Below are 18,610 nucleotides of genomic sequence, written 5' to 3'. Positions count from 1 at the left end.
ATCCAAAGCAGGCTCCAGGCCATCTGAGGGGTCAGCACATTGCCCATTGTGGGACTGGAACTCATGAACCATGAGGTTAGAACCTGAGCTGAAGTAGACCGCTTAACCAACTGAACCACCCAGGTGCCCCTAAGTACAGTATTTTGAAGAAATGTTTTAGTAACTTGGAATTCATATTTGCAGTTTACATTCCAAGAGTTCTAGCTGACTTACATAACACAGAAATGCCTGGTGTTATAATAAGATCTGGATTTAGGTTTTCCACTTACTCTTTTGCTTTAAAAAATTTTTTTTAATGTTTGCTTTAAAATTTTTTTTTAACATTTATTTTTGAGAGAGAGAGAACAGGTGCCTAAGTGGAGGAAGAGCAGAGAGAGAGGGAGACACAGAATCTGAAGCAGGCTCCAGGCTCTGAACTGTCAGCACAGAGCCCAACACAGGGCTTGAACTTGCAAACTGTGAGATCATGACCTGAGCTGAAGTTGGAGGCTTAACTGATTGAGCCACCCAGGCAGCCCTACTCTTTTGTTTTATAAATCTGATTTGAATCCATTACAGAGGAATGGCCTTACGTCTCAGGGAGTAGGTACTTTTAGTCATCTAGAAGCAAATTTCCTTGTTTACTATAATTTAACTTCATCTTGGCCTTTTTCAAGGCTCAAATTCCACCTCAGCTCATCAATATTCATGATTCTCATCCGGTTTATAGATAACTCATGACATTTGCTTATTCTTCTCCCTTCTGCTTTCTGTCTTGTGGGCAACTCAATGCAGATCCTGGTAACTAATAATGAAACTCAAAATAGTTAAATCTGTATTTCTATAGCTTTGGTAAAAATTCTGATATATATTCAAATCATCACTTAGTCACTTACTTTTTGGATTATATGTAGGTTATACTCATCATGGAAAATATGCTATATTTTATGAATCTGCAAATTTATACAGCATTTAAGGAATATAAATGCCTAACTTTTCATATAGTGCCCTATATGCCTTGGTACTTAAACACTGAAGGAGGTCAAGATGAAAGAGGAGGAAAGAGACTAAATTCACGACTCACAAATGCAAAAACCAGTGACACAAAAGGCTGTTCAAAGGCTGCAGTATGAAAGAAAGTGACAAGAGAGTACCTGCACATCCCGCTTCATCTGCCTGAGCTTCAGGCCCCAGGATTTCTTGTCCTTCCTTTCCTATTAAAATCAAAGAAGAGAGGATTAAAATAGATCCATGTGTCACAAACATTTTTAACATCTCGAAATCTGAAAAGGAACTTTTAGATTATATTTAATTTGGATTTTTTTCCCTTTTAGAAGTAATGTGTCCTTGAAAAGTTAACTTTTTAAAAGAAATTAAGCAGATAGTTTTACCAAACTCAGAAAGGTACATTAAAGAAGCAAAATTAGTGAATATTTATATGTAACCCCAGAATTATATATACATTAGAATTATAAGTATAAATCTACTGGGATTTTAGTGTTTCTTTGGGAGAGGAGTTCTACCTCTAGGTAGTGGGATTCCATTTTTTATTTCTTCTGCATGGCACTGTGTTTTAGGCACTGTGCTAGCTGCTTTATAAACTTAGTTCTTTTAACCTTCATAATTACTGATTTTATAAGTTAAAAAAAAGACAACCAAAACTTGAGGCTTGAGGAGGTTAGTAGAGGTGGAATTTGAATTCAGGTTTGAATGGCTGTAGGACATACTTCATGCAACACTGTATAACCAGAGTCCCAGACAACTGGAGGCAAGAGTGTACTCAACTTCACCGTAGCCAGAGTAAACACCTAGGGCGCTGTACTCTCTCTTTCACTCTATTCATTATTCTAATTACCGACAGATCATAAACTACTGGTAAACATTTTTAGATGTTACTTTATCTCCCTTTGCCACTTAGGCTTATAGTGAGCTAACTGTGGTATTCTATACAGAATAAGATCAGAGAAAAATGTGTATTGTTTTGGCAAGCAGAAAGTACATTTTTGTATGTTCATGCATATTTTATTGATTCTAATAGTTTATTAAGAACATATGCATATATAGAAGACACGATAGAGTTAAAAATAGCTTTTAAAAAATCTAGTAGCTGAGTCCACATAATCAGAATACTTATAAAATCATGCTAAAACATCACATCATGTAGTTATTGCACCCCAGTCAAACCCCACTCGCTGAATATGCCAAAGTTCTTGATTTAGACTTCCCCTAAGTTTGATAACTGAATTGAGAAATGGAACACTAGTCAAGAAAAATCTTTGCTCACATAAAGCATGTATTTCTGTAAGTGCCTTGGATTATCAGATTTATTCAGCAGATTTTCTTTACTCATTAACTTTTATATTAGTACTTAAAGATGATCGCTATGTGAAAATAGTTAAAATATCCATAAGCCTCTTTAGATCGGCATAAAAAAAAACTGTCTCAAGTAGGTAATGATAAGATTAACTTCCAATTAACTTGCATCCTCATTTTGTACTTGCCATCAGCCAAATGACGATTAAAACCCCTGCTTAAGTGTTTATAATGCAGTAGGATAAACACCAGTGTTTGCTAATCTCTAACATCTTTTTTTCTTCTCTTTCTGAAGCATCTACTTAAATTAAAATAATAAACAGTATGACAATTGGATAATTATATGATGGTAATATAGATATTTATTGTAACTCTATCTTTGCCCTTTATTTCTCCTCAAATGAAAATCAAGCCACAGTTATTACTTACTAAGATGAGAGAGGACAATGATATTGAAAGTTAAAATGATATTTTGGACATTACAAATTTTTCTACTTACAGTTATTATAGCTAATTAAAAACCTCTCTGCAATTCAATAAGATGATTTATTCACTTCTTCATTCCTTCATTTCTGCTTGGGATAAAATCAAGCCTCCTTAGAGGAACATTTAACATATTTGAGAATCTTGTCTCACACTTATTTACTGTGATTTAAAAACTGGAAGTCTCCAGGGCCCCTGGGTGGCTCAGTCGGTTGAGTGTCCGACTTTGGCTCAGGTCATGATCTCATGGTTCATGGGTCAGGGCCCCGCGTTGGGCTGTGTGCTGACAGTTTGAATCCTGAAACCTGATTTGGATTCTGTGTCTCCTTTCTGACCCTTCCCTGCTCATGCTCTGTCTCTCAAAAATAAATAAAAACATTAAAAAAAAAATTAAAGAAGACTGGAAGTCTCCATTCTTTCGCTCATTATTCGGGCTGGAATTTTGAACAACTAAAATCATATTGCCTAGTGAAAACCGAAAATATCCGACATCTTGTCTGCGGCATGAACACACTTCTTTCACTACAGAGTGCTGCCAGGAACGGGCTCCTTCCTGCTTCTCCATGGACCAACATGAGGGTGTACTGGGAACAGCTCAATATTGTTCAACCAGACTTCTTCCTCATGTATTTTGATTTTACTTATAGTTTAGAAAAGATAACGGTAGTAAAGGAGTAGAATCTCCTTGTGCACAAGATTTTCTCTTCTGTAAGACTCACTAATATCAGCACATTGTGACTGACTATCCAAAATACAACTTAGAAAGGTAAACTGGAATGCTCCTAAGGCTTTTGGTTTAGTTCAAATTCCAAAGCAAATACACAAATGAGAAAAAACTCCTGAGTAACAAGATTTTGTTTTTTCAAATAATTGCAAAATATAGCTGAAAAATAGGTCATGAAATACTTCTCAGCAACAAAAGGGGCAATTTACTGATACATGCAGAAACTTAGATCAGTCTCTCAAGAAATTATAGAAAGTGAAAAAAAGCCAATCCAAAAGATTACATGCTGTATGATTCTATTTATGTAACATTCTTGACATAATAAAATTATAAAAACGGAGAAGAAATTTGTGGTTGTGAGGGGTTAGGGTTGAGGCAGAGGGTAGGGGAGGGTGGGTGGATAAAATGCAATGAAGAAGCTCTATGAAGTTGTTCTGTATCTTGTCCAAATCAATGTCGATATTCTGGTTGTGATACTGTACTACAGTTTTACAAGATGTTACCATTGGGGGAAAAAGTAATAAAGTGCATATAGGATCTCTGAATTATTTGTTAATCTACAACTATTTGTGAATTATTTGCAAATCTATCATAATCTCAAAATTAAAAGTTTAGGGTGGCTCAGTTGGTTGGGCATCTGACTCTTGGTTTCAGCTCAAGTCATGATCTCATGGTTCATTAGATCAAGCCCTGCATTAGGCTCTGCATCGACAGCGTGGAGCCTACTTAGAATTCTCTCCCCCCTGCTCTCTCAAAATTAACAAATATTTAAAAAAACATTAAGAAAAGTTTAACTGAAAGATAAGTCAATGGCAGATATCACAAATTTAGAGAGATAGCACTTATTTATTTTGCCATAAGATGTAATTCCTATTAAGGAGAAACAAAGATGACATATACAATGCATGTTAACCAAAAATCCAGAAGACTTCATGTCAATGGCAGGATAGAACAGTTCAAAGTATTAAGCCCATGTTCAAAATTCTAAAACTTTCATTTTGAATTCATACCAATGTGTTTCTAACCATTTCAAATACATTTGTGGGAAGACTTTATAGCAATTTCTAATAAGGCACAAGAAGCAGGTAACTGAACCATATTTTCCTTTCCTGCTTTCATCTCTCCCTCTATAACACACATCCACACATGCCATGCACATTTATACCTGCCTTTTCTCAAACTGACCCCTCTGCCTAGAATGCTGTTATCCATTCCATCTGAAAAACTTTTACTAATCTGATTCTTTAAAGATCAGTTCACATTTCTCTCATGCTGTAAGTCTTCCCTGACACTGCTCTGAAGTAAATGCCAGTAGATTCCTGAAGTTAAACATAAGTGTTCAAGCTTTAATTAAAATGATTTTTTTACGGTGTATTTTTCAGAGTATTTCCAGACAGCTTCACTTTTCTTTCTTGTATTCTCTAGTTCCTAAATATATGCATGCATTTTTGGTATAATTGTCCATCAAAGTTACAGTAAATGTAATGCACAGACTCCATGAATCCCTGTTAACTTAAACAAAGGTAAAGAAATATATGTAACTGAGGTCAAATTTAGTTAAGATGAAATAAACACAAACCACCCTGTATGTCCCATTGAATGCAGCCAGAAAGTCGTGGGGAGAATGCATGGAGGAGTTATTTGAAGACTCTAAAAGGTAAATCATACCAAGAAGACTGGGGAAGGAGACATTACAAGAATTCAAAGTACCACTTAATCACTTTCCAACCCCCTGGCTTGGATTCAAGGTGGCCTAAACCTAGAAGTAGACACTGGGGCATGGCAGAAGAAAACTCTATGAAAAGTCTTCTAGTATAGGCTTGAGGAGTAGGAAAGGACTCAAAAAGGGGGAAAATCATCTTTTCTCCTGGATGATCTTATGTCCCAGCCCCTAGATCATCCCAAGGTAGCAGCTGAGATCATGATGACAGCAAGAATGTAAAGGTACCTAAAACTCCAAGAAAGGGGAGCCTTTTTGTCCAGAGGAACTGTGGCCCCAAAAGGATGGTATAAATTTCATCACGTTCTGTCTCTCCATCTTCTTGCAGTCCTTCTTCCTGCAGGCATAGCTGTGGGAACTATGTGGCAAAATATGGCCAAAGATGTCCCAGAATTCTGATAGAGAACTGGAAAGGGAAGTCTCAGGGAACTGAAAGTACCTGGGAGATTACAGAAATGGAGGAATACAGAAAACCAAGCACATAAAGCTGCTTGTGAACTTCCCATGTATGGATCTGATCACAGGCTTTGAGAACTGAAGTAAGGATAAGATCATAATCATGTCCCAGAATGGCCACTGTACATCACACAGATCCAAAAAGCACTGCAAACAAAGGCTTTGAAATATGAACTGATACTGGAACCACAGGCCACAGAAAACTGTTTGGAACTTACAGCCTGATACAATTAGGTAAGTTGCCTGCTAAACCCAAAATATCAAAATTCTCCACAGGATTTAAAGAAGACCAATAGTCTCATAAGATGATATTCAAAATGTCCAGGATACAATCCAAAATTACCTGGCATATGAAGAACCAGGAAAATCTCAACTTCTATAGGAAAACACAATCAAAAGATGTCAATACTGAAAAGATACAGATATTGGAAAAATCAAAGACTTTAAGCAGCTACTATGAAAGTACTCCCAAAGCTAAGGATGAACACTTGAAAAGAATGAAAAGATAAAAAGTCTAGGCAAATTCTTATCAGCAAACAGAAGATATAAATAAGAACCCAAAGAAAAGTTTAGAACTAAAAATGCAGTAACAGTTTCTTTACAAAATCACTAGATGGACTTAACAGCAATATGGGGACAAAAAAGGAAAGATCAGTGAATTTGATGGCAGGTAAATGTAAATTATCCAATTTGGACAACAAAATGAAAACATCAATAAAATAAGTAGAGTCCCAGAGATGTGTGGGACAATAATAAAGTATCTAACATTCGGCCATTGGAATTCCAGAAGGAGGAAAAAAAAGTATGGTGTGGAAAAAATATTCGACAAAGTAGCATATAAAAACACCCCAAATTTAATAAAACACACACCTCAATAGATTAAAGAAGTTAACTGAATTTCAAATAGGAAAAAGGCCCCCAAATCCAGGCCTAGACCATTAATTGAACTCTGAAAACTAAAGATACAAAAATTTTGAAAAGAGACCGAGAAAATAATATACAACTATATGGTAATAATAATTTAAAAGAAGGTAGATTTATCATTAAAAATAAAGGGCTTCATAAGGAAATAGAGCTTCATTTGATAAATGTTGGATTGATAAAAACCTGTCAACCCCAAATTTTATATCCAGGGAACATACACTTTTGAAACAAAGGAAAAGTGAATAGGGTCCACAGCCAGCAAACCTGATATAAAAGAACTGGTAAGGAAGATCTTCAGAAAGAAGGGGAAAAGATATTAGAGAAAAATTTGAAATGTTAAGAATGAAAGAGAACAAAAGAAATGATGTAGTATATATGACAACTACAATACATAAAGGAGGGAGGGTAATAGGACCCATATGGACGAAAAGTTTCTACATTTTACTTGCAGTGGTGAAATACTTATTTTAAGTAGACTGTGAAAGTTAGATTTGTACATTCTCATCTACAGAGCAACTACTAAAAGTTCTATACAAAAAAATAAAGTAAAAACAAAATAAATGAAAATAGAATACTAAAATGTATTCAAATGATCCAAAAGAAGTCAAGAAAGGAGAAACAGAAGAAATTAAGAACAGAGGAAACAAACACAAAGCAAATAATACAGTATAAACCTAAATCCAACTGTTAAATCTTACTTTACATGTAAAGTCTAAATGAACCAATATAAGCGGACAGAGATTGTTAGAATAGATTTTAACAAACCAAGCCCCATTTATAGTACTCTACCAAAAAATTATTTTAAACACAATGTTATAGATAGGTTAAAAGTAAAAAGTTGGAAAAAATATATTATGTAAAGACTAATCAAAAGAAAGTTATAGTAACTACTTTATATCAAAGTAGATTCTAGAACTAAGATAATTCCAGAAATATAGAGAATAGTCAATTCACCAAGAAGACACAACAATCTAAAAAAGAGTATGAATATAAAAATAGAGCTTCAGAATACATGATTAACAGAACAGAAAGTAGACAAGAAAAACCCATGTGTACAGTGGAAGACTTCAATACCCCTTTCACATAACTGACAGTCCAAGTAGACAAAAATCGCAAGGATATAGACAAAATGCCATTTGTATAACATTTCACCCAACAACAGTAGTCTACGCATTCTTTTTTATTTTTTAAATTTATTTATTTTTTTAAAGTTTGTTTGTTTTGAGAGAGAGAGAGAAGGTTGGTGCACAAAGAGGAGAGAGAGAATCTCAAGCAGGCTCTGCACTATCAGCGCAGAGCGCAATGTGGGACTTAAACTCACAAACCATGAGATCTTGACCTGAGCCAAAGTCAAGAGTTGGAGGCTTAACCAACTGAGCCACCCAGGCACCCCTACACATTCTTTTAAAATGCACATAGAACACTAATGAAGACTGACTATATCCAAGATCATATAACAAAACTTAAAAGGAATGAAATCATACAAAGTATGTTCTCTGACCAAAACACACTTAAGACATTAATAGCAGAAAGATAAGAAAATATCCAAAGACTGTGAGCACTAACATATTTCTAAAGAATCCACAGCTCAACACATCAAAATTTGTGGGATGTACATTAAAGCAGTGCTTAAGGGGAAACTTATAGCATTAAATGCTTATGTTATTAAAAAGTTCTCAAATCAGAATTCTAAACTTCTGTGTTAAGAAATTGAAAGAGAAGCAAAGTAAGTCTAGAGCAAGTGGAGGGAAGGAATAAAGATCAGAAAAAAATAAAATTAAAGAAAAAAAACTCAGAGAAAAACAATGAAAAAGAAAGCCAGTTCTTGGAAAAGATCAATAAAATTAACAAACCATTAGTATGACAAATAGAGGGAAGCCACAACCTACTAATATCAGGAATGAAAAGGGAGAATCATTACAGACCTAGAAGATATTCAAAAGATAATAAGGAAATACTCTGAGTTCAAGGAGTAAACATTACAACATTTTTGACTGTTAAAGAAGAGCTGATTCTTTTTATTTTTTAAAAGTATAGATTAAATTGCTATGGATTTCACATATAAGAATGTTAAAAATGTCAATATTTTTAATATGCCAGAAATTAGATTGTGTGTAAACTACTTACATTTAAAATGAAAAATTTTATGTGCATTAAGATATTTGTGAGGTAGTGTATACACACACACATATATATATATATATATATATATATATATATATATATATAAATATAATTTGAGAGAGAGTGTGTGAGCAGAGGAGAGGGGCAAAGGGAGGGACAGAGTCTTAAGCAGGCTCCATGCATAGTGCAGAGCCCCACGTGGGGCTTGAGCAAATGACCGTGGGATCAGGACCTTGAACCTAAATTAAGAGTCAGATGCTCAACTAACTTAGCCACCCAGGCGCCCCCATAATGATTTTACATTTGGAGGATAATAGTACCTCTTAGGGTAGCTGTAAGGATTAAGTTAAATATAGTATGTGCTTAGTATGGGGCATATTGTAAGTGCTATGTAATTGTTAGCTATTTTCCTTATTAATACATTAATATGTAAAATGAACACCTTTACATAATTAACTTGAAAACTTTGAAATACCAATTCCTCAAAAAGTAGAAACGATTACAACTCATCCAAGATAAAAAGTTAACTTTAGTTTTCCTATAACTGCTTCAAAAATTGAATTTATAGTTTCAAACCTTCCCCCCAAACAAAACAAAACTGGGCCCTGGTGGTTTCTGTTGCAAATTCTACCAGACATTTATAGAAAAACTACCACTAATTTTAAACAATCTTTTCAAGAAAATAAAAAGAAAGGAACACTTTTAAATTCAGTTTATGAGGCTAGTGTTTCCCTGCTACTAAAACAATATAAAAATAGTATAAAAATTGAGAAAACTATAGATCAATATCCCTTTCGCACACTGACTTAAAAGTTTTCAACAAAATATTACCAAGTCAAATTGAGCAATAGGTAAAAAGAAAATGACTAAGTGGGGCTTTCCAGGGAATCCAAGGCTGGTCGATATTTGAAAATCCATTAATGCATTCACTGTTATTAACAGACTAAAGAAGCAAAACCACATGATCACATCAACTGACAGAAAAACCATTTGAAAAAAATTCAACATCTATTCATGATGAAAACTCTAAGCCAACTAGGAATAGACACTTACCCAATTTGATAAAAGGCACCTACAACAAACCAAATGCTAACACTGCACTTAAAGGTAAAAGACTGAATATTTTCCCTCTAACATTGGGAAGAAGGGAAACGTCTACTTTTACATGTCTTGTAATATGTCAATAAACAAGGATAAAAGGTATACAGATTAGAAAGGAAGAAATAAAGCTGTCCCTGTATTTGAGAAGATTGTCGACACAGAAATCCGAAGGAATCTATGAAAAAATCCTAGAATTAACAAGTTCATAGGATACAATAGGAAGTTCATAGGACACAAGTTCCTATAACAAGTTCATAAGACACTTCATCCACATCCTTGCCAGCATCTATAGTCTCTTGATTTGCTCATTTTAGCCACTCTAAACTGGTGCAGCCGCTCTGAAAAACAGTATGGAGGTTCCTCAAAAAACTATCACTAGAACTCCCCTAAGACCCCAGCAATAGCACTGCAGGGGATTTATCCAAGGGATACAGAAGTGCTGACACATAGGAGCATGTACCCCAATGTTCATAGCAGCACTGTCAACAATAGCCAAAACATGGAAAGAGCCTAAATGTCCATCACATGATGAACGGATCAAGAACATGTGGTGTGTGTGTATATATATATATATATACACACATATATATACACATATATATATACATATACATATGTGTATATATATATACATATATATACACACACACACACACACACACACATATATATATATAATGAGTATTACATGGCAATGAGAAAGAATGAAATCTGGCCATTTGTAGCAAGATGGATGGACTTCGAGGGTATTATGCTAAGAGAAATAAGTCAGGTGGAGAAGGACAGATACCATATGTTGTCACTCATAAGTCTAACAGGAGAAACCTAATGGAGGACCATGGGGAGGGGAAGAGGGAAAGAGAGTTGGGGAGAGAGAGGGACGCAAAACTTGAGAGACTATTGAATACTGAAAATGAACCAAGGGTTGAAGGGGGAACAGGAGGGGGAAGGGAGGTGGTGGTAATGGAGAAGGGCACCTGTGGGGAAGAGCACTGGGTGTTATATGGAAACCAATTCGACAATAAACTATTTAAAAAAAAAAAAGAAACCATAAGACACTGATGTGAGAAATCAAAGAGCTATGCAACATAAAAAAATTAACATACAAAAACCAGTTGCAATTTTACATACTAACAATGACCTATCTGAAAGAGAAATAAAACAATCTAATTTACAAGAGCATAAAAAAGAATAAAACGCATGGGAGTAAATTTAACCAAAGAGGTGAAAGATCTATATACCGAAAACTGTAAGACACTGATGAAAGAAACTGAATGTGATACAAATAAATGGAAAGATATTCTGTGTTCATGAACTGCAACAATTAATATTGTTAAAATGTCATACTACCCAGAGCCATCTATAGAATCAATGAAATCCCTATGAATATTCCAATGACATTTTTTTTTTACAGGAATAGGAAAAAACAATCTTAAAAAGGCTCTGTATAGCCAAAGCAATCTTGAGGAATAAGAAGGAAGATGGAGGCATCACCCTTCCTGATTTCAAACTATGCTGCAAAGCTATAGTTATCAAAACAGTATGGCACTTGCATAAAAACAGATGTATAGATTAATGGAAAAACTGAACTCATACAAACAAGGAGTAGATTGATGATTTCTAGAGGTTGGAGAGGGAGGAGAAGTTACAGATGGTGGTCAAAGGATACAAATTCCAATGATGAGACCCATTAAGTGTATTTAACAATAACGCACTGTATACTGAAAATTCTAAGAGAGTTCATCTTTTTTTTCTTTTATAATTTATTGTCAAGTTGGTTTCCATATAACACCCAGTGCTCATGCTCACAAGAGCCCTCCTCCATGCCCATCACCCCTTTCCCTTCTCCCCCTGCCACATCAGGTCTCAGCTTGTTCTCAGCATTCAAGAGTCTAAGATAGTCCATCTTAAATGTTCTCACCACATACTAAAAACTGGGAACTGTATGAAGTATTGTGTTAATTAACTTTACTGTAGTAATAATTTCATAATACAAACATATATCAAATCATCACATTGTATATCTTAAACTTATACAATATTAAATGTCCAATATATCTCAATGGAGCTAGGAAAAAAAAAACAGGTTTTCACAGAAGCCCCTGCTCCCAACGTACAGAAAAGATCTAAAAAAATGGAGAGATACACCACATTCGTTTATTGGAACACTCCTTAACACAATAAAGATGTTAGTTCTCCCCAAGTTGATCTATAGATTTAACACATTTTAAAACAAAATCCCAGCAGGAAGTATAAAATACAGATAAAATTCATATGAAAAGGCAAAGGAACTTTAATAGTCAAAACAACTAAAAAATTAAGTTGGAGGAATATTATCTAATTTCTAAGACTTATTACAAAATTACAGTAATCAAGGTGCTGTGATATTGGCAAAGGAACAGACATACAAACTGACAGAAGAGAATAGAGTCCAGAAACAGACTCCCACAAATGTTGACAATTAATTTCTGACAAAGGTGCAAAGCAGTTCCAAAGAGAAAGGCTGGTCTTTTTTACTGGACATCTGTATCCAAAAAAAATGAACCTCACCTCAACCTCATATCTTACAAAGATTTTAAGTCAAAATGGATCATAGGTTTAATAAAAAGGTAAAGGATTCTAAGGAGAAAATTCTGGTGATCTTGGGTTACACAAAGAGTTTTTGGGCATGACACCAAGAGCATGATCCATTTAAAAGGTAAATTTGATAAAAATGACTTCATCAAAGTCTAAAACTTTTGCTCTGTAAAAGCTTGGGATAAGAGAATAAAAAGACAAGCTACAAAATAGGAGAAAATATTTACAATTACAATGAACCCTCAAAACTTAATAAAACAACCTGATTAGAAAATCCACAAGACATGAACAAGCACTGCACTGAAGAGGACATACGGATAGCAAATAAGCACATGAAAAGATGTTCAACTCCACTAGCCATTAGAAAAATGAAATGAAAACAACACCTAGTATAAAAATACACCTATTAGAATAGCTGAGTGAGAATTAACTGATAAAATCAAATAGTGGTGAGGCTATGGAGAAACCTGACCACTCATACAGTACTGATGGGATCGAACAGCCACTTCGGAAAAACAGTTTGGCATTTTGAAAAAAAAAGCATTAAGCATACATTTAATGTATGACTCAACAGTACACTTCTAGGTTACTTACCCAAGAAAACAAAAAACCATGTTCATAATTAACCACATATATACTGATGTATATAGTAGCTCAATTCGTAATCTCTGTAAACTGTAAATAATCCAAATGTCCTTCAGTGGGTGTATGGCTAAATCGGTACATCTATACAATGGAATACTACTCATCAATAAAGAGTCAAACTACTGATCCATGCAACAACTTCAACAAATCTCAAAGGCATGCTGTGTGAAAGAGGCCAGATACAAAATATTTCATACTATATGATTTCATCTATAAGGCATTAAAAAGACAAAACTATAGTGGCAGAGGACAGACAATGGTTACCAGGGTTTGTGGTTAGAGGGAGGTGTGACTAAAAAGGAACAGCATGGAGAAGTTCTCTGGTGATGAAACTGTTTTGTGGAGTCTTAGGTCCCATAACCAAAAGAAACTGGATTTTTCTAATGCCCAAATAAGCAACGAAATGAATCCTTTCCTAGAATCTCTAGAAAGAAATGTAGCCCGGTCAACACTTAGATTTTAGCCTCATGAGATCTATGATGGACTTATGACCTATAGGGCTATGAGATAAATTTGTGTCATTGAAGCCCTTCACTGCTGTGGTAATTTGTTATGATAGCAATAATCAAGTGGTTAAATAATTTTAGGCCAAGGAGAAGAATGAGGATAACAACTATTCGTTGGCTATCTAAGAAGATTGCCATGTAAAGTTCAATACTGTTTCCTATTTGGTGTTTTACTTTTATTAGATACTATGAATCTGAAAAGCACTAATCATGTTAGTAATTACTGGATCCTAACTTTGCTGGTGGCTGTGGGAAACTCAAAAGGAATACATGACCTGGTAATTGCTTTCACGGTAAGATGTTTACAATCTAGAGAGATATGTAACTCACCCATGTAAATAAGGGATTTGAGGTTTACAACTTTAAAATATAAAAGTTAACTATGAATGGAAATATAAAATATAAAAAGTTAATTTTAAAAAATACAACATATAAGAATATAAAATATATTTTATTTTAAAATAAAATTTAAATTTTGAGGTAGTAAGTCAATTAGAAAAGGGAGCCTGAGATAGAAGAGTTTAGTGCTAACAGAAGCACCACAGAGAGATCTACATGGATGGGCACAAAGAAAAAATTCCTTCCCTATTACTCTTTATATGTATTTCATTTTATGCATGTTAGATTCAGTGTGTGTGTGTGTGTGTGTGTGTGTGTGTGTGTGTGTGTATTTCTGTTGAATCTGTAAATAAAACAACAGCATGCTTTGGAGAGGTCTAAGAGACCTAGCTTTGAACCTTGGCTTTCCATATTTAGTATGTCATCTTGGCAGATTTTTAATCTTACTGAGCCTCAGTTTCCTTATTTACAAAATGGAGCTAATCTCAAAGAGTTGTTGTAAGAATGGAAAGAAATGATGTATGGGAAAGCAGCTGGCATTAGGTACTTATACTCAGTATTATTTTACTTAGCTAGTATGTACAAGTTGGAATTGCAACTGCATGTTCATTTTCTGTGTCAGCCTTGCTGGTACCACAGTTTTTCCAAAAAGAGGCATGTCTCTCAAAACCTAAACTAGGTCTGAAAAGAAAACTCCCAAAGAAAGGCAAACTTAGCCTGATTTATCTTTGTCCCCAAAGTTCAGGGTATGGAGATCAGCTTTGAAATGGTGGGAAAGGAAACTGGCAGCCTGCAGTGTGGAGAAGACCAAGGATATGAAGACCTTGCTTGAGTCTTGTAGAGTGGCTTCCGCCATTCTAACAGACAGCCTAAGGAATGGGACAAAGACCAGGGAGTGAGCCAAAGATCTGACAGCAAATGCACTTCATAAACTGTATTATCATATTTCAATATTCTTCATCTTGTTCTATTACTATTTATAAAAAAATATTTTTGAAAACTCCAAGTTTGTTTTTCAGATATACTAAGGAAACCCAAGAAAAGGGTTTTTTGCTTCCTTTTGTTCGGGATTTTTTTTTAATAAAAATAGTTTTAGATTTACAGAATAATTATAAAACTAGCACAGACTACCAGTATACCCTTCAACCAGTTTCCCTTAGGAAGAACATCTGACATAAGCACAGTACTATTATAGAAGCCATTATATTAATGTTAATACAAAACCATTAGCTAACATACAGATCTTATTTGACTTCTGCCAGTTTTCCCACTAATGACCTTTTCTTTTCTGGTTCAGAACAAATTCGGGACCCACAGTGCCTTTAGTTAGTTGCCAGGTCTCCATAGTTTCCTCCAAAATTTATAATCCAATCAAATCTCTGGTAAGTTGCTTTAGTCTTTGCTTTTTTATTACCTTACCACTATTGAAGAGTACTGATAATTTGTTTTGTAGTGTGCCCCTCAATTTGATTTCCTTGATGCTTTCTAATGATTTGATGAGGAACTACTTCTAAGCAGGAATACCACGTAGGTGATGGGCCTTTGTTAATATACCTTACAGGGGTATACAATGTCACTATCTCTTACTATTGGGACATTAACCTTGATCGCCTGGTTAAGAAGGTCTCTGTCAGGTTTCCTTATACTAGTTATTATGTCTATAAGATTAATAATTATCTGGTGAGGAAATACTTTGATATTATGCAAATATTTTTTTTGGTATTAGTTTTGTTTGATATACTTTCATCCACTAATTCTAGCATTCATTGATGGTTCTTGCTTGTAATAATTATTACTATGGTGTTTGCCTAATAGCAGTTTTCCATATTCCTAATTACTTCTTAATTTATAAGTGAAACTCTGCTGTAAGGTAGAACTTTCCATTCTCCCCTATGTATGTATTTAAGTATTTATATCAGTATGGATGCATGGATACTTATTTTATTTTACAGATTATTTATAACCCGATACTATCATTTATTTAATTTGCTGCTAAAATTGCTCCAGATTTGGCCAATGGAAATTCTTTCAAGTTGGCTCTTGTGCCCTTTTGACAAAATGCTTTTGAAAAAATGCTTTCTTTCTTGTTGTTCCAGGCTTAGCTTATATTTTCCATACCTCAGTTTTAGAATCAGCCATTTATGCAAAGAGCCTTGGTACCTTTTAAAAAATGTTTATGTATCTTTGGAGAGAGAGGAGAGGAGAGAGAGAGGAGAGAGGAGAGAGGAGAGGAGAGGAGAGAGGAGAGAGGTGAGAGGAGAGAGAAGAGGAGAGGAGAGGAGGGAGGAGGGAGGAGGGAGGAGAGAGGAGAGAGGAGGAGAGAGGAGAGAAGAGGGGAGAGGGGAGAGGGGAGAGGAGGAGAGAGGGGAGGGGGAGAGGAGGAGAGAGGAGGAGAGAGGGGAGGAGGAGAGAGGGGAGAGAGGAGAGGAGGAGAGAGGGGAGAGAGGAGAGAGGAGAGAGAGGAGAGAGGAGAGAGAGAGAGAGAGAGAGAGAGAGAGAGAGAGAGAAAGAATATGAGTGGGGGAGGGGCAGAATCCAAAGCAGGCTCTGGACTCTGAGCTGTCAGCACAGAGCCTGACAACAGGGCATGAGATCATGACCTGTGCCCAAGTCTGATGGTTAACTGACTGACCACCCAGGTGCCCCAACCTTGGTAACTTTTATTGGAGAATGCTATTTGGATCCTAGATCTGGGCCCTAGGTATGCTCATTGCTACTAGGTATCGTTGTCTCCTGCGCTCTCAGCAGTTAGAGCTAGGAAATATATGTGTGTAATACTTTCAAATACCCCATCTATATTTTTGTATCCACCTATTTTTATATATACAGTAAAACCTTGTATTCTGAGTAACTTGCTCTGCAAGTGTTCCACAAGATGAACAAACATTTCTAATAAATTTCAACTTGATAAACAAGTGATGTCTTGCAATACAAGTAGTATGTGACAATGAATGTCACAGGAGTACATACAACTGGGCCAATGGTTCTCTCTCTTTCTCTCTCTCTCTCTGTGGGATTGTGGGTGATCGTCTCCCATGCTCAGAGGCTTGGTTTCAGGCCATGGTGTTTGGCAGAAATCAGTGGTTTTTCAGAACATTGGAAGGTGCTCATAACTGGCACTCATGTGTTTTTTGTCACTTCAAAGCACCTTTGTTTTTCCACACAAGAGTAAGCTCAGGAATGCTTTGCTTCATTCTAGGTCAGGCTGCCTAGATATAAACCCTTTCCTTCTGCTGGCTTATTGCAAGTTACATTAAATACAGTATCGGACAAGAGTTTATTAATCCTGTACTGTAGTCAACATCCATGTGGGCATATACAATGGCTCCTATGCAGAAAAAGATTCCACTGAGCCAACAGACAGCAGTTATTCCATTAGTGATAGTGAAGGTCGTCCTACACCATAATGCTCATCTCTCATCTCCCTCACCCTGGCCATGAAGGGTTTCAAAAGTAACTGTAGGTTAATTTATTTTTCTTTATATTTTCTTCATTATTTTGTATTATATTACAGCATTGTCATTATTTTTATATGAATATTTTTGGGTTGTAGAACAAATTATCTGAGTTTTCATTATTTCTTATGGGGAAATTCACTTTGATATACAAGTGTTTTGGATTACAAGTATGTTTCTGGAACAAACTATGCTCACAAACCAAGGTTTTTAATGAGTTCATATTGACACCTCTGATCCCAATGGCAAACCACAGGATTTATTCTAGCCTTTTCACTTTTCCTTATTTGTAACTTCTTTTTCTGATAGTGAGAAACTTGGATCTCATTATCCAGAATATATTAACTTATTTGTTCAATTAAAGTATATACAAAAGTAGTTTCAGAATAAATCATAGCTTTGTAAGAAAAAAATTTATTAACTAGAGGAAAATGGGGTGGGGTCTTAGGCAAGGGGGGCTGTAATCATGAAAACGTTTCCCATACACAAATACAAAAGTCGTTTAAATCACTAAACAGATAAGGACAATGGATATAGGAAATACAAACAATGACAAAAGTAACTGTACTATAAATGAGTTATATAACACACTGAAAAGGGTGGGAAGGACAAGAAATAGCCTAAGTAGCTTTGGAAAACATTTTGAATATATACCGTAAGACTAATGACAAAAAAAACATGTACAGCACTGTGATCTAGGTAGCAAATTTAAGATTTTAAAGAGAAGAGAGTGTACAGTGAGGTTCAGCATTGTGGGAAAAGCCCAAATTCCTTCATTAGTGTCATCTCTCAATACTTAGAGGTAATTAAATATTAGAGGTGTATATTTAGTGCAAATGAAATTGGATTCTCTTAGAAGCACAGCAAAAAAAAGTACTTCTGTGGTCATCTGGGTCAGTCTTTTCATTTTATAGATGCAAAAGTGGAACTCGAGAGACACAGTGGTCTGATGAAGAGTAGGAACCATGTGCTGAGCTTTTCCTGTGTTACACACTACCTTTAGTTGTTAAAGGTTCTCAAGAGGAGGTTAAACTGAATCTTGAGAGGTAAGTAGAATATGGTTCAATGCTGAGTTATATAGTCATTGATGTATTCTTTACATAGATTATAGTGTTGTGTTCTAACCTAGGTATGCCTAGGAAAGCCTTCTTGCTATGGATAACATCAGGATCTTAAATATTTTTATTATAAAGAAGTTTTCATTGCCTTGGAATTTTTGTAAACATGTAAATTTCTAGTTGAAAAAACTTCTTCAAGTCAGAAA

The 18,610-nt window shown here is 35.2% G+C and overlaps 1 protein-coding gene across 4 annotated transcripts in view; it reads right to left on the bottom strand.

Moving 5' to 3' along the window:
• Nucleotides 1-18,610, bottom strand: part of ZEB1 (zinc finger E-box binding homeobox 1) — a 190,952-nt gene that overhangs the window by 29,519 nt on the left and 142,823 nt on the right. For all 4 annotated transcript variants that reach the window (XM_029954987.1, XM_029954986.1, XM_029954990.1 and 1 more), the window contains one exon: nt 1,134-1,193. In XM_029954987.1, coding sequence (XP_029810847.1) covers nt 1,134-1,193 — 60 coding nt within the window. The remainder of the gene's footprint in view (nt 1-1,133; nt 1,194-18,610) is intronic.

Source organism: Suricata suricatta, chromosome 10 (assembly GCF_006229205.1).
Source record: "Suricata suricatta isolate VVHF042 chromosome 10, meerkat_22Aug2017_6uvM2_HiC, whole genome shotgun sequence".
NCBI lineage: Eukaryota > Metazoa > Chordata > Mammalia > Carnivora > Herpestidae > Suricata > Suricata suricatta.
The sequence above is the reverse complement of the archived record's forward strand: the minus strand, read 5'-3'. Positions and strand labels throughout refer to the sequence as shown.